This window comes from Cupressus sempervirens, chromosome 4 (genome assembly GCF_028749045.1).
Source record: "Cupressus sempervirens isolate cs-2001-9-10 chromosome 4, ASM2874904v1, whole genome shotgun sequence".
NCBI lineage: Eukaryota > Viridiplantae > Streptophyta > Pinopsida > Cupressales > Cupressaceae > Cupressus > Cupressus sempervirens.
Window position 1 is genome coordinate 174,750,083 of NC_143121.1, and position 16,187 is coordinate 174,766,269.

The 16,187-nt window shown below is 36.3% G+C and overlaps 2 protein-coding genes across 2 annotated transcripts; one reads left to right on the forward strand and one right to left on the reverse strand.

Moving 5' to 3' along the window:
* Window positions 1-3,487: 3,487 nt before the first annotated feature.
* LOC149560539 (ribosome production factor 2 homolog) lies at window positions 3,488-15,783 on the reverse strand. Its single transcript, XM_089824724.1, has 8 exons — window positions 15,607-15,783; window positions 6,301-6,409; window positions 5,842-6,051; window positions 4,697-4,942; window positions 4,522-4,590; window positions 4,156-4,329; window positions 3,984-4,049; window positions 3,488-3,887 (listed from the first exon to the last, which is right to left on the reverse strand). The coding sequence occupies exons 2-8, from the start codon at window positions 6,367-6,369 to the stop codon at window positions 3,738-3,740; spliced, it is 984 nt and encodes a 327-aa protein (XP_089680850.1). The 5' UTR covers window positions 6,370-6,409; window positions 15,607-15,783; the 3' UTR covers window positions 3,488-3,737.
* LOC149560540 (uncharacterized) lies at window positions 9,995-11,921 on the forward strand. The gene is made up of 5 exons (XM_089827633.1): window positions 9,995-10,337; window positions 10,452-10,797; window positions 10,917-11,184; window positions 11,327-11,380; window positions 11,844-11,921. The coding sequence occupies exons 1-5, from the start codon at window positions 9,995-9,997 to the stop codon at window positions 11,919-11,921; spliced, it is 1,089 nt and encodes a 362-aa protein (XP_089683759.1).
* Window positions 15,784-16,187: the final 404 nt, after the last annotated feature.

The window sequence follows — 16,187 nt, forward strand, 5'->3', positions numbered from 1 at the left end:
ATTGTTCATTTAGCAGCCGAATTTCCTTTGTAAAACATGAATAACCAACAGTATTTTTTAAATAATCATTGCTATCAGCAAAGGGTAAAGTAAACTTTTGGATATTAGAATCCACTTCAAACTCTGTTGCTCTCATGAATTATTGTTACCTTCTTTTAAATCTGTTGTTGGAATTTTAATTCCATTCTAGCTGTTGGATTATGATACAGGTTGTGATGCTTTACCTTCATTGGTTGACTACTTAACCCCCACCTCCTCATTTTTGTACATTTATGGAAGATTTATGTACTGTTATAGTGCCTAAACAGAGCTAATAATGACAGATATTACCATGGTCCAGAACTTGAACCCCACTGATACTTGTCTATAGAAGGCCTGTTCCATCTTTCCTCCACTAAAAAAAGCTTTAGACGTGATATGAGCTTCTCTATTGCATTGTCTTTTTGAACCTCAATATTGATGCTTTCACTAAAAATATTGTTTCAGCACGAATCTTCCCTGCTGTTATCTAGTCTTTGACTTCTCCTTCATACATGTATCTTTCATTATGATGTTTGATTTTGATATTTTCATTTATTCATCGCTTTGCTGCTGTAAACTCCTTTAAAATTTTAGCTTGCCTTTGCCATTGTACGTGAAGGAACAGTTATCTGAAATTCATTTTTCTTGTCATGGTTTAAAAGCACATATTTCCTTTTTACTTACTGTCATCATTTACAGATAGGGCAGTAGCATCTGATCTTTTCCATTAGAATCTTTATTGCAAATATCGTGATTTCTTATCAATATTGATGCTTTCATTTTAAAAATATTGTTCAAAACTTCTTAAAATAAACATTTTCTATTCACATCTCATTCCCAAGAGATCTTGAACCAGTTATGTATTCTATAAAACCTTTGTTCCTGTACCAACAGGATGATGCTTATTCTGGTCTTGTTTGTTCATAATGTGATAAATCTGGGTAATTGTCCTGAACATAACCTGAATCCTATATTGAAATACTGGAATCAAATGATGACATGTGCTATTAATGCCCTTGTTTATGTGCATTACATTTTTCTGTAGTAGATTTCCTTTCCTTTCCTATTGATTTGGCACTGATAGGTAATTCTGATCGACCTTATGAGTGATTGTACCTGTACTTTATTGATACATGCTGAAATGTACTTGCAAAAATAATCAAACCCCTTTAACTTCAGACTTTGAAACTATACACATCCTCCATGATTTGACCGGAAGGTCCCATACTTGAATTTATGTATGCCCCCTCGACGGCCTCCTCTCGTCCTTTGCCGCTACATGATTCAACCAAAAGGTTCCACACCTGTAATGTATGTGTGTTCTTTCAATGATCTCCTCAAAGTCTTTAATTAGCTTCATTGGTTCAACCGGAAGGTCCCATACTTGTAATTTATGTATGCCCCCTCAACAGCCTCCCCAATATCTTCTGTCTTTGCCCGAACAATCTCAGCCAAAAGGCTTCATGCATGTAACTTACGCATGATCCTTCTATAGCCTCTAATCTTCATACCTATTTCTGCACATGGAACAAACTCATTAATAAAAACATGATTTATTTTTCTCAGATTTTCTTGCTGCCTTGCCTTTTAGCATAGTTATCTGGATGACTATTTTGTATAAACAGCAGAGTATAGATGATAGGAAAGTCTTTCATTGCTCAGTTCGTATGAACTGATCCATTTCTTTACTTATTTTTTGCAGATTTTACTCTCGGATGGAGATGCGGGATCAACCTTTCAGCATTCAACGCAACAACTTTCCATTCAGGCAATGGATGTCTTTCCTTTCTATCTCTTTTTCAGTACTTTTCTGTTTGTACAATGTGTTTAATTCAGATATTTATGTTAGGGGCTGAGAGCACTAGTAATATCTGAATTCATTGTATTCAAGTACTGTGTAAACATGAACACTTCGTAAAAAAATATTTTTTTGAATACTTTCAATAAAAAGTATTATTTTTTGGTACTTGTATCCTGAAAAAGTGATCAATTCTCTTTCTTATGTTTCATGTACTTTGTTTGCTGCATTTTTTTCATTATGCACTATATACTCTCAGTAGATAAACACATTTAATCAGCAGTTAAAACATAATCAATTTAGCGTAAAATATAACAATTTAAAAGGTATGTTAAATTGGTAACAATTACATATATTTTGTACTTTCACCTTGTTGTCAAAACATTGTTTGTAAGGTCACAACTATGGTAAACTACTCTCATAGCACTTTGGTGCTATAGTGTGTTGTATCTATAGCTTTGTTTCATACTAAGCATATTGGTGATGAAGTTGTTTAAAGTTTCAACTAAATTGATTCTCACCCTCTCATCCCTCCCACAATTGGAGGCTTAATCTTGTGACAAGCATCACAATGAAGGAAAAAATGTGATAATGTGATCAAAATCACCTATGGTAAATATACTCAAATGTGAACAAGATGGCATGTGGGAAATCAAAGAAATGAAGATATGTCAAAGGGATAATTGGTGAGATGCAAACTCAACATATTAATAAGAGCAACCAAACACATGTGAACAAGATGACATGTCGGAACTCAAAGAAATGAAGTTATATTATAGAAAATATGACCGAACTACAAACTTAGCATACCAATAACAATGACCCTACATGCATAAAGGTGTGGATAAGGTTCACATTCTCATACATGGTAGAATATGGGAATGTTGAGGAGGGAGTTAAAAGTGCTTCCCATAGTCTATATTCAACTATTAGCAATAAGTAGAATTAGAAAGCATGCTTATAAAGATAATTTAATTCTATAACTATATGAATATAATTTCAGATCAAACAATAATTTATTAAATAAATTATTTATTTATTTATTGACGAAAGAACTAGTAAAATGAAAATTAAGGCTGAATTTAAAGTGTTTACACTAATATATAAACATTAACGGTGAATTTGAAGTGTGTACAATAATACAAAAATAGCTAGGTACATATTTTAAAAATAATTAATTCCCTTCTTTCATTCTTCAGATTGTCATGCTACGTGAATAAGTCAACTTAGGTAGTGAGTAAGAGATGAATTGGTAACGTAAGAATGGTATGGTCGATTCACCAAATGCAACCTTTTGAGCAATGGAAAGATCATGTTGAACACAATGAAATTAAACATTTTAGAAATTATATTTAAAACAATCAATATACCATTGAAGTGCCTAACCAAAAAAGTGATATGTATTGGCGACGAGTGTAATTGATAAACAAAATAATAAAGTAATATGCACGAGATTCATCCTGTTTCTACGAGAGATTTCATTGACCACCCAAGAGTAATGAAAATCTAATTTCAAGACCTTAAGTACAGTGTCCAAGATAATCAAGAAACGAGTCGTAAAGAAATTTCAATGCACAATGAAGCTGGCCGATTAAATCAAGAGTACATTCCCTACTTTCTATATCAAACCCCTAGCAGCCAAAATGAGACGTTAAAAAAGAATAGCAATGCTCACAAAAATAACACTTGGAATTACAAAATATTGATTCAAGCGACTGATTATCTGAAGCCACTTGAAGAAATTACAGGTTATGTAACTACAAAACTTATAGATTTCCAGACAGTAGAAACTTTGGACACCAGAGAAATCCCAACTTGAGAACAGGGTTACTGCACATTCGGAATTTTAACAGAATGCAAGTCATTAGTTCAGTGCAGAAATTAGATCAAAATGGAGAAGCCTCGGCAGTATAAATTTCTAGCCTGTTCTTTGCTTCTTGTTTGATGTTGTCAAATTTGTGTTTTCGATTTCTTTGTGTAATTTATTCTTCGAGGCTGACAAGGCAGCTGCAGCTTCTCTCCGCTCCCTCTTCAGACCTTTCATTTTGGCCAGGGCCATGTCTCCAACCTGCAAAATGGCATAAAAATTGCAGCTTCAAACAGCGAGAGTGAACCTATTTAAAAGAGGAAGAATACTAGAAATTTCCAAGGTCCAAAAAGATACCTCTTGCTTTGGAACATATATCTTTCCAACTTTTCCAGCTAACAGGTCACCACTGACATTCTTCACCTGGGAAAAAAAAAAACCAAAGCATGCACATATCACATTTACCAATTATTTCTTGAAAGAATGTAATGTAAACAAAACTCTGCAAAAGGATACAAGAGCCAATTACCTTCTTGTTTGGCTTCAAAATAGCAGATTTCATGGCCTCTTTCTTCAGATCATCATTTGGAAGCCTATGCCGTCTATGAACCAGGTCCATTGAAGGCCCTATTTCAACCAATTCAATCCGTGGAACAATTGTGCCAGACTTTTTTAAACGTATTCCACAGTGCATGAAATGAACCTGTATAATCAACCACTTGCAAGAAAATAAGATTCCATGACATTAACCAAAAACCCAAGGCACAATGATTCAACTAATTCAATTCATAAAGAATGACAGTTGCGGCTTTATTAGAATAACATGTCCACATGTGCACTTGGAATGAAAATAAAAGCTTACACTAGAATCAACAAAATCAAGACTATAGCGAACCTTATTATCGCCTAATGCTGTGCAGACAAATACAGCATCTAACCCTGTAAGATTTATTTTTTCAATAACCTGACCAACAATAAGATCACTTCATCATGCACAAATTAATATTAAACAGAAACTGTTATATACTTCTGTAAACAAAGATAGAAGACTGAGAAAATGGTAACAATACCTCGCCTCTGAACATATCAAGTAGAACCTCTTTCAAATGTTTCAAGTGCTCCTTGGTCTCAAAACCTTCCCCAATAAAGGCAAATAAAGGCTTTGAGCCTACTTGTGGGGCTATTTTCTTTCCATAACCAAATGATTCCATTGAACTAAAATTTTCTATGCCAACCTCAATCAGATCATATACATGATGATCATACATTCTTCCCAAAACGAGATTATTAGGCCGCTTCTTTGAATGTGAGCCAAACTGCGGCAATATGAACAGTCACTGAGAAAAATCTTTAAAAAGACCAGTGCACAATTTCAGAATGAATATTTTAAGCTATTTAGAGCTGATTCACAACAACGTTCTTGTTGAGATTATGCATTTGGGGGATAAAGAACCAATTTTGGTCCATATACATGTTAAACTGCACCGTGTGAATCAGAAAGTATAATGTGTGCAGGTGTAGGGAGGTACCTCCAAAGCCCTAGAATCTCTCTGAGTATCAATTATTAATATACAAAACTGGGAAGCATGACCAATTTCAGTTCATCCATCAATTTTTTTGGGCCTTCTAACACGTGATACAATTTCCAGAGGGTAAACATAAGGAATTCCTGCTCTGTAAGGCATTAATTATAAATGCAGGTGGAGCAAAAGGACCAAAAAGAGGAACACTTGGAGCACAATCCAAGCACTGGCACACTGCAAATAGAAGGTTATAAAAGTAGTAAAACTCAAACAAGATTTTCAATACCTTGAACTTGGAAATCTAAGACCTTCAAATCTCTACCTAACATTACACTAAAAACATCTTTGTTGAAGTCTTAGCATAGAATTCTACAAACACATCAAAATTCTCCAGTAATTTACCTATGTACTTGGGAGTTAACCCCAAAATCTCCTTTACCGTGTCTAGATGTACATTTAAGTTTAACCAGTATTTTACACCTCATGAGCTGCCTCACTTTTCACATTTTTAATTATGACCACCCCATACATAGAGCCGACTTAGGATGTAAAGATGACAAACATAGATGAAAAAAATTGGAAAAGAAGAACTAAGAAAAAGATTTATATCACCGAAATTGTATTAAGACAAAAGGCACAGTCCCCTGCTTTCTAGAAATATCACAGATCTGTAACCAGCAGTAGAAACATACAATGAACAGACTGCAATCAGTCTTTTGGGAAAGAAATTCCAAGGCAGTTTCACCCCCACTCTCAAATGGTTGAATATCTCCATTCTTTTTAGTGTATTTGATGGCATTTCCACCAGCCCTCTTGAGATGAAATATGTCAGTCAAGACTGAATTCAATGCATTGCTAGTCTTTGTGCCATGCAAGATTAGCATTCTCTTGGCATTTTCAACCTGCAAAAGTTCACAATAGAAAAAATCATGAGGTTTTATGAATAGAATATTATGACAAACCTCAATAAAGAAATTTATGCTTGGATATTAAATATTACATATCAATAATATCTTGGAAAGAAATTTGTTAACATCCATGTTTGATATTACTACTGATCTAGAGAGGAAGTACAACGTGCAAGGGATCCAACATACATTTTGAACCAACAAAACCACAAAGGTATATAATTTTCAAATAAAGGTCCTTACCAGCTTTGGAGCACGCTTTTCAAGAATCCTCCTTGCATGATTTGTCTTAGGTTTTACAACCTTCAACATCCTTCCAGGTCTCCAGAATAGCAAATGTGAAAATATATAACTGCTAGCTCAGAAAAAGATCCATTGTCAGTTAAGTAATCAGAAACTTAAAATGTTTGATATGAAGTTGTGAACTTCTCAATAATGAAGTCATTAAAAAATATAAAAATGCATAGAATTCTCAAAAAAGAGCTCAACATGGACCTATCAAAATGTATCCTAAATGGAGACGGAGGGACTCATATCAAATGAGTTACATAACTTTAAGAATATATGTTTACTCAAATAATCAATAATGGCTCGAGGGACACCATCCTCAGCATTTCCTGTACTAAAATGCACTTATGATTTTAGTCACTTTCTAGACAAATTTTATAGACCACCCAACTGGCTAAAGGGAATCCTTCCTGTTCCATTCACTTCTATATACTAACTTTCTGACAAATTTGTAGATGACGGTTCCCCTGAAACAAAATGAAAGCACTTTAATGGACAAAGGACAACATTCACAAAGAAAGATGGACCAGAACCCAAATACATCTGAGACAGCATGTGTCGCTAGTTCATGCATTGAGTTCCAAAGGGAACAGGACAGAGCTTATTGTCTAGGTAGAATCATTTTGTAAACTTACAAACCTCGAAGAAACAAATGCCTGCAAAGATCAACTACCGACCATGACATGCTCATTGTAAGTGTATATTTCTATATAAGGAAACTACTTCATCACTCTCTCGTCATTCATTAAGATTTTGTTTGAATATAGAGGATATAATCGTGAATAAATTGTGACATTTGCATGGTTTTGCTACGATCTAGCTAAGCACATTCAGGGACAACTGTCTGGGTTAAATCTACTTGGATATATCTGTTTTCCCTGTTTGTTGTTTTCTGTTAATAACTACAGCTAATATAAAAAAATCCTTGTCCACTACACAATTACTTCCAACTCTTTATAAAATCAACAATGTCTTTGTTTAGTACATAGATCATTTCCATAATGACGATAAATTAGTTACCAATTCACCTCTATACCAACAAAAGGCAAAAAAAAATCAGTTCATAAAGAATTACTCTTGAGGTTCTATAATATTTGTTTCCCTTGTACCTGCCTTTTGGTCGATCTAGAAGTGAGACAAAGTTGAAGGAAGGAAATGGGAAAAGAGGATTATCATCCAGAAGGACCATTTTCAAGGAGTGTATGGTGGGACGGAATGGAAAAAAATCATGAATCCAGACCCACTAATTTTAAGCTCGTCAACAAAACCAAAACAGGTGAAGAAAAGATATTGTCTGGCAACAAAGGGACGATAGAGATCTCAAATACTCAGATGGTGAAGACAAGAACCCAAAGGTGAGCCTTGAAACAGAATACACCATGCAAAATGAGCAATTTTAGGTTCCATAAAACTGGTAATCCTTGTTCACTACACAGTTACTCCCAACTCTTTAGAAAATCAAGAATGTTTTTGTTTAGTACATAGATCATTTCCATAGTGACAATAAATTAGTTACCAATTCCCCTCTGTACCAACAAAAGGAGAAAAAAAAACCAGTTTATAAAGAATTACTCGAGGTTGTGTAATATTTGTTTCCCTTGTACCCACCTTTTTGTCAATCTAGAAGTGAGACAAAGTTGCAGGAAGGAAATGGGAAAAGAGGATTATCACCCAAAAGGGCCATTTTCAAGGAGTCTATGGTGGGACAGAAAGGAAATAAATCATGAATGTAGACCCACTGATTCTGAGCTCGTCAACAAAACCAAAACAGGTGAAGAAAAGATTTTGTCTAGCTACAAAGGGACAATGGAGATCTCAAATGCCCAGATGGTGAAGACGAGAATCCAAAGGCGAGCCTTGAAACAGAATACACCATGCAAAATGAGCAATTTTGGGTTCCATAATACTGGTAATGAAACACAATCTCCAAGTAGAATGAGAAGATTGCAAATGGTAATGAAATGTAATGTCTAAGTAGAATTAGAAGAATGCAAATGCCAACGCTGGTTCAAAACCTCAACCATAGGCAAATAGTGAGAAAGTCACTAATAACCTTGACAAGGTCTACATTGTTGAAAGGCAATGTTTGGGTACCATCCCCAATCTTTCCACCATGTTATAAGACTTGTTACCCCAATCTTATGTAAAAGCTCTGTTGACAAGAGGGAAACAAGCGATTAAAAAATGTCTCTATCTTGACGGGTGAGATACATTATCTTTAGTGCCTCCAGTTTCAATTGTGTGCACTATATCACGGGACACGTCCGCCCCCCCAAAACTGGGTCATCTTGGAGACGGGGATGTCCTCGCGACGAGGGGGCAGAGTCTCGGCATTTCGGTCGGCACCACTTAGAGCATCGCCGCTATTGGAGACAACGAGACATCTTCGAGATTCTTTCCTCCTTTGTTCAAAAGCCTTCTATTCTTCATTTTTATTCACATTTGCATTTCTCATTGTTTGCAACAGCAAGAAGAAGAAGAGTGAAGGGCTGAGATAAGGGTTTGTGCAAGAGTGAAGAAAGTGTTTGCAAGTGAAAAAGGAGAGCCTAGGAGCAATAAGAAAAGAAGGGTTTACCATCTTGTTAAAGGACTTTTTCAAGCAAAAGGTAGGGTTTTTAACTTGTTTTTCTGATTTTCAAATGTATGTTTATAAATTTTTGCTCAATGTTTTTAATTGTAAATGTGTGTTGTTTCATTTTGCTATAGATATAATTTTCATTCATTCGTTGAATCATGTATAAATATTAAATTATAGATTAAGATTCTTGATGTTTCATTTTGCAAATTCTTGTTATTTAGTTTTAAATTTTAGAAAATTTAAAGAAGGGCATAGGCAGAAAGTTTGTAAATACTAAAGTTTGTAAAATACTAAATTCAAATTGTTAACTTTAATAATTTTTGTTTTTCATTTTGTGAGATGTAGTGTCAAAGTGAGCTCCCACATTGATACTCATAGTGATGATGAGATGGAATTTCATTCAGATAGTGGCAGTGAATCAAAATATGAACCTAAGCCTAAGGTTGGGGTTGAGGATGATGATGACACCATTGAGAGGGGCAAGCATGAGAGTGACACTGAGGCTGGGCCAAATCAGTAAGGGGCCCAAACTAGTTCCACTTTCATGGGTACTGATTTTGTACTATCTAGTACTCCATCTATTGATTGCCCCTCCCCATCTTTGGCAGAGTGGGCTAGGTGTAAGTTTGATCCAAAATCTCCTTTAAAACAATTTCTTACTAGAATAACAAGCGGATCAAGAACACATGGCACAAGAAAGTGGAGATGCATTATTTGTGGTGTTGTATGGTATGGTAGCATCACTAGAGTGAATGCACACTTCCTCTTTTGGACACGTAAAGGTGTCTTACCATGTAAGTTTTTGACTGAATCCAAAAATTTGAAGTTTAGAATTGAAATCAACAAGCTTTGGGGAGTTCCAGAGGATTTGGGCCTTCCAATGCCTACTACCTTGGCTGGTAGGTAGCAGATTCAGACTATATGGGAGGTGCATGAGCAACAAATATAGGGGCAACAACACTGATGCATGTCTTCTTCTAGACCACAACATAGAGCTTCATCTACTACATTGCTAGGGGCAGCCTCCAACCTTTCGCTACTTATAGCTCTATAGGTGTAGCAACAGCCCTGATGAGCAAGGAGAAACGCAAGGCACAGTCTAGTGACAACAACCTTATAGTAGAATTGTTTGCAGCTCAGACGAGAAAGAAGTTAGATGCATGCATTGGCAGAATGTTATTTACCAATGGCGTTCCACTTCACATTGTTCGGTCTCCTTATTTTAAGGAGGCATTTCACAATGTAGAAAAGGCAGGCTTACCATCGTATGTATCACCAAGTGAGCACAAACTGAGGGTTAAAATCTTGGATGATGAGTATGCCAAGATTAGTGAGTACATGAAGACCATGAGGATTGTTTGGGAGGAATCGAGGTGCAGCATTATCACGGATGGGTGGACAGACATTAGACCTCGTACACTCATCAATGTCATAGTCACATGTACAAAGGGCCCATTCTTTCTTAGGGCAGTTGATTGTTCAAGGCATCGAAAAGATGCTGATTTTCAGTTTTAGATTCTTCGGGAAGCCATTGAGGAGATTGGGACACAAATTGTGGTCCAAGTAGTGAGAGATGCAACTCATGTGTGTAGAGCTGCAGGGAGGCTTATTGAGGCCACATATCGGCATATTTGGTGGACTCGTGTGCATGCTATGAACAATGCTCTAAAAGACATGGGGAATATTAATTGGATAAAGGGAGTGGTAAGTGATGGTAGAGATGTGCAAACGTATATCTACAAGCACCACACCTCACATGCACTATTTAGGAGCTTCGCTAGGAAGGAGTTCCTGAAGCCAGTTGAGACACGATATGCATCCTATTTCATTCTCTTAAAGAGAATGCTTGAGTTGCAGGAGCCATGCAACCAATGGTTATGACGAATGAATGAATAGGTGGGATGGTTTTAGGTCAGAGCAAGAGATGAGGGTGAAGGATACAATTGAGTGATGTATTTTGGAGCAATGCAAAATACATTGTCTCTATTATTAGGCCAATCTTCGAGGTGATCAAGTATGGAGATGGAGATGCGCCTACACTTGAAGAGGTGTACAAGTGCATTGATTCTATGCTTGGGCAAATGAGGGCAGTTATGCAAGAGAAGGACCCCACATTAGCTTTCTACAATGATCACATTCGGCCTATTATTCAGCGTAGATGGGACAAACTTAACACACCCTTACACATGGCTGCATATGCATTGAATCGAAGGTGGTACATGACTAGGCCTGGTAGAGTTACACCACTTCACGATGATGAGGTAATTTATATTATATAACACTTTAAGACTGTCTTAAGACTTAGATTCTTATCATTTTATAAATTAAAATCATTTATATTACTAGCATCTTGATTTTTCTATTTGCTAATAATTTGTACTTTTTAATTCTTTTCAAGTGAAGGAAGGGTTCTTCAAGTGCATAGATAGGATGTATGACCTTGAGATAGCAGCTAAGGTTTGCACTGAGTGGGCCAAATTTGCTACTCTTAGTTAAAAAAACAAGTAGCAAAGGCAGATATCAAGACTATGGCACAAGAGAATCCCATTTTGTGGTGGTCAACTTATGGAGCAAAATCTACTACCACTACACTAGCTATTTGTTTGTTGTCCCAAGCACTTAGTTCCTCAACTTGTAACTTTTCATTTTTCATTCTTCAATGATCATTGTTCAACTTCTAATTCCCAAGTCTCACATTGGCTAATTATTTTTCATCTTAGGTTTCTAGTTCCTCAACTTCTGAGAGGAATTGGTCTACATATAGCTTCATCCACTCTCTTAAGAGGAATAGACTTACCTCTCAAAGAGCAGAGAAGCTAGTGGTTGACACAGTGTGTTGCGTATCGATGACCACAAGACTAGTGTGTACAAGGAGAGCCCAACATCATAATGGTATGTAGAGCCTGATGAGCCATCGCAGATTGATGAGGAGGATGCTTTGGATCCAACCACAGGACTAGTTGGTGTTCGCTTTTCAGCTCTTGATCTTGGAGGCTGATAGTTCCAATGGCGATGAGTTTCAACTTCCAGCCTCTAGGGGATGATCATTGATCATTAATTTGGCATTTGGATTTGGACTCCAGGAGACTTGTAGTTTTTGTTTGCATCATATACTTATTTTGATATCATGATTCATGGCACATGATACTTATTGTAATCATCTTTATGTCATGACACATATGATCATTGATTACTATTAGATAGTAGAATCTAGATACTCATACTATTGATTTGAAGATTGATATATAGACTAATATTTATTATTTGTTGATGTTCAATGTTTATTGTTCATTGTTTGTTTGTCATTTGATCATGAATCATGATGTCCTAGTTGAAAACTTCAATGCAATGTTCAATGTTTAAGTTTTTAACATTTTTGTATCGTATACTATATAATTGTAGTACATCATTTCATAGCTAGCATTTTAAGTACCATATGTATAGTATATACACCCCTGCTCCCTCTGCCACCACCCCCATCCCCTGCTATCCCCAAATCAAGGCCCCTGTGTCCCCCCATCTTGGAAACTTGTCCCGTCGTCCCCCCGTCTCCTAGGGCAGTGTAACTATGATTGTGTGCAATTTTTTTAATCAATGTTTCAAATCACACTCTATGATCCATCATCAGGCTAACCACAGTGAGAACTTCAGAAGGTGAGTGATTAGTTGTAGATCAAGCTAAGATAAAAAGGGCAAGAGAAAGATAGGGTGCACGCAAAACAAGGAAGGAAAAGGAGGGTGAGATGAAATTGGACTTGCGCTTCATCCCAAGTGCAGAGAGACATAGTAGACATGCAGAAAAGGTCCCTTGGGGTCTAAAGACAATGCCTGTGAAAATGCAGAGCATGTACACTGGAAATTTGTGCAAGAGCAAGCCCTTGCATTCAAATCAGAGGTGACACCAAAGGTTATGCTGGTTGAAAGATAGACCATCTCTAAATATATTCTCTTGCCACCGTAAATAGGGTTTAGTAAACTCCCAAGCCTGCCAAATGCTCTTACCAACATAAGAGAACTTATATTTGAGCATGTTCCCTCATGAATAGAAGGGTTTGAAAGCCACTATCTCTCCATGCTGGGCAATGTAAAGGATAACTAGAGGAAATGTAGTGCCACAATAGAATTTACCATGCCTCCTCTCCTAAAACACAGCAAACCACCCATTTGACACAAAGAGCTTGCCCCTACCTATATGATTCTCTCAAAAGGTATTCTTCATTGATTATATACTTATTACAAAAAACTACTTTCCCATTCAAACTCATCCCACATTTGAGCATATCATAATGGTGGATTTTAGTAAAATCAATTAAATAAATATAAGACTATGGCTGACTTTCAACAGCTTGTCTATGTATCACAATTTTTCAGTTACAACAGTAGCAAACTAAGCTATGCAAGAATATCTGATTGTTGACACAAGTACTCAATTCAAAAGATGCTTCACTTAAATATTTTCTGTCCTTCAGAATTGCGGTTTCCTTTGCTTGCTCAAATTGAATTAGGAAGTCCAGAATATGAAGCATATTTTCTTGTCATGATGATAGATCTCATTGATGTAATGGGTATCTATAATTGTAAATAAAAATTAATGGATATACCAAATTTTATGGAACTCCTGAAACAGCTCAGATGCCTCTGTGCATATGAGACATGGAGAAGTTCTAATGTGACCTGTTGCATCACATATCACCTCTGTAAAATGACATTTGTAAGATTTGAATAAAGCAGTCACCGCAAAAAATCTTTCTGCTATAGTAAAACTACAGAAATATAGTTATTTATATTTATTTTGCAAAAAGCTACTTTAAATTTATTAGTGGCCATGATCATTTATTACACATTTAACAATGTTTTATCAAAAGGATCTTTTCTCGGACAATGAAGCACAATAACTCCAAAGGGTTAAGTACTGGTAATTCACAATGGATAAAATGAAAAGCTCGGACCCTAGAGATTTGTCAACTTTGCTAGTCTATGATTCCTTAATGTTATCTCACTAAGGCGCAATTTGTTGCTAACCATGGACTGTATGCTTTTAAGTTTAACAGTTCTTTTCAAAATCATGCAGATTTATAATGGACATTATAACTACATAGTAAATTGTAACCAAATGAGTACAAATGTGTACAATGTTTAAGCCTGGACCTTCTCACAGTACAAAAATCTTTCATTTCATTTCAAAAACCAAATATTTTAATATTTATTTCTCAATGGGGATGGAAACCTCAATCAGAAAAGGCCAAAGGCAGGAAGCAAACCCTACCAGAGCACATTCCTTCAGAACAGCTTGTGATTAGTTTAGGAGGCTACTACACCAATTTAATAGCCACTCATTCACCCTAGAGCGACCTGGCTTAACCAACCTGCACATCCAGATAAAAGGTTTCACATGACTATTGGAGCAGATCAGGCTAGATTACACAGGCAACCATCCTGGTATATAAAACCTGCCACCAAAGTAATGTGACTACTCTCCTTAAAATACAAATCCTGCAATTGAATTCTTAAAAAGTTGTGTTCTGTGGTTATGTTGTCTGGACTGTAATCTGCTTTCATTGGAGATATAAACTTATTTTGCAAGTAAGCAGCAGTGTTGACAGTATCACTTGAGCATTTCTCTAGCACAATCAGTTTGCAGAAATCAGGGGTATTGGAAATTGTTTTCTGATAATCCATTTCAGTAATCAGTGTTTGATCCATTATAGTGATTAATAAACAAAGATTGATATGCAAAGTTGAGTATATTCTATGATCTGAATGGTTTGGAATGCAAATGCCATGGTTTTACTGTTGCTGTTACAAGCATTACATGCATGCATTGGTTTGAAATTGTTAACCAGTCAATACAAGCCCTATTTTTATTTAATAAAACCCCATAGTTACACCGCCTTGGGGGACGGGGGGACAAGTTTCCGGGACAGGGGGACATAGAGGGGCCTTAAGTTGGGGACAGTGGAGGGACGGCGGGGGACAGCAGCAGGGGACAGGAGAGGGGGTATATATATAGATAGATAATACTAGTTATGAAAATATGTACTGCAATATAAGATATAAAGATGTAAAAGAGTAACTACTTGAACATTGCATTGAATTGGAACATCAAACATTAAACATAAATAGTAGAATCTGCAGATAGTCAACACCAGGATGTCCCCCATACTCGGTGGAGGTGGCTGAATCTGGTGGCGCCTGCTGGGGACATGGGACGGAGTCCCAAGTCCCCGGTGCGTTTATGTCTCCGAGACATGGGGCAAAGAGGGGGGCGGGGGGGGGAAACATCCCCGTGTTAGTTCCTCTCAATCTTGGAGAACTGCTGTAATACTGATTCATGGATAGTAACGATGAAAATATACAAGGAATTATTAGGGAAAATAGATAATTCCAATCCTCTACGAAAGATTCTATGGCAGAGATAGTTGCATCATAAGAGGGATGAATCAACAAAGGAGTGTTGGTAGAACCATATATCCAATCAGTCTTTTGCACGAGGAGTTAGCTCAGCTAATGGCAGGTTTTCAATTAACCCAAACAAGAAGACATTCAAGGCCAGTATTTTTCTCAGAGGCCCCTCTGAGAGAGAACAGCCCATAGCACCACAACAAGAGGATGAAATAGTAACAGTCATTCAACGGGACATGTCCTTTGAAAATTATGGAATGAGATGTAGAATCATAGCTTACATTGTTATCAATGAACCCTTTGATATCGATGGGTGTAAGTTCCTCCCCTCTGCAAAATAGCTGCTAGGGACGACTCCTGTAAAATAAAAATATATGAACACAATAGGGTTTAAGCATGGACTCGTCAAACTTTACTTGAACCCTTCGCCCGAAATACCTCACGCCAAGAAGTTCTGTATTTGAAACAAACGACCTAGGTATTTTATAAAATTGACGGACCGCAACTTATGAGGAGAAGTACAAGACGATTCAAAACATTTACCCATTCATTATTTTCGCTGTCATTATTTTTTATTTTTTCTATTTTTTCTGCCATCGTCATTAGTATTTGAGACCTAGTTCTTGCAAATATAGCTAAAAAGTATAAATGTTTTATATATTATAATGTATTTTTTCCAAGGCTAATGTTTTTTCCTTAAAGGCTAAAGTTTTTTTTTTCTCAATTGATTATATATTGGTTTCAAAAAAAAAAAAATTTAATAGTCTTAATAGAGAATTATTTTGAATTAACAAATAATTGATTAACTTCCATATCTATATTTTAAAAAATAGGAGAAAGATCTTGAGATATATCTTTAGGC

Bases quoted from the DNA above. Each gene is read 5' to 3' on its own strand.
- LOC149560540 (XM_089827633.1), top strand. From the start codon at position 9,995: ATGAGCAAGGAGAAACGCAAGGCACAGTCTAGTGACAACAACCTTATA. The intron at 11,185-11,326 runs GTAATTTATATT...TTTCAAGTGAAG, and splicing joins CACCACTTCACGATGATGAG to GAAGGGTTCTTCAAGTGCAT. The intron at 11,381-11,843 runs GTTTGCACTGAG...GAGCCATCGCAG, and splicing joins ACCTTGAGATAGCAGCTAAG to ATTGATGAGGAGGATGCTTT.
- LOC149560539 (XM_089824724.1), bottom strand. From the start codon at position 6,369: ATGTTGAAGGTTGTAAAACCTAAGACAAATCATGCAAGGAGGATTCTT. The intron at 4,330-4,521 runs GTTCGCTATAGT...TTGATTATACAG, and splicing joins CAGCATTAGGCGATAATAAG to GTTCATTTCATGCACTGTGG. The intron at 3,888-3,983 runs GTATCTTTTTGG...GCCATTTTGCAG, and splicing joins TATATGTTCCAAAGCAAGAG to GTTGGAGACATGGCCCTGGC.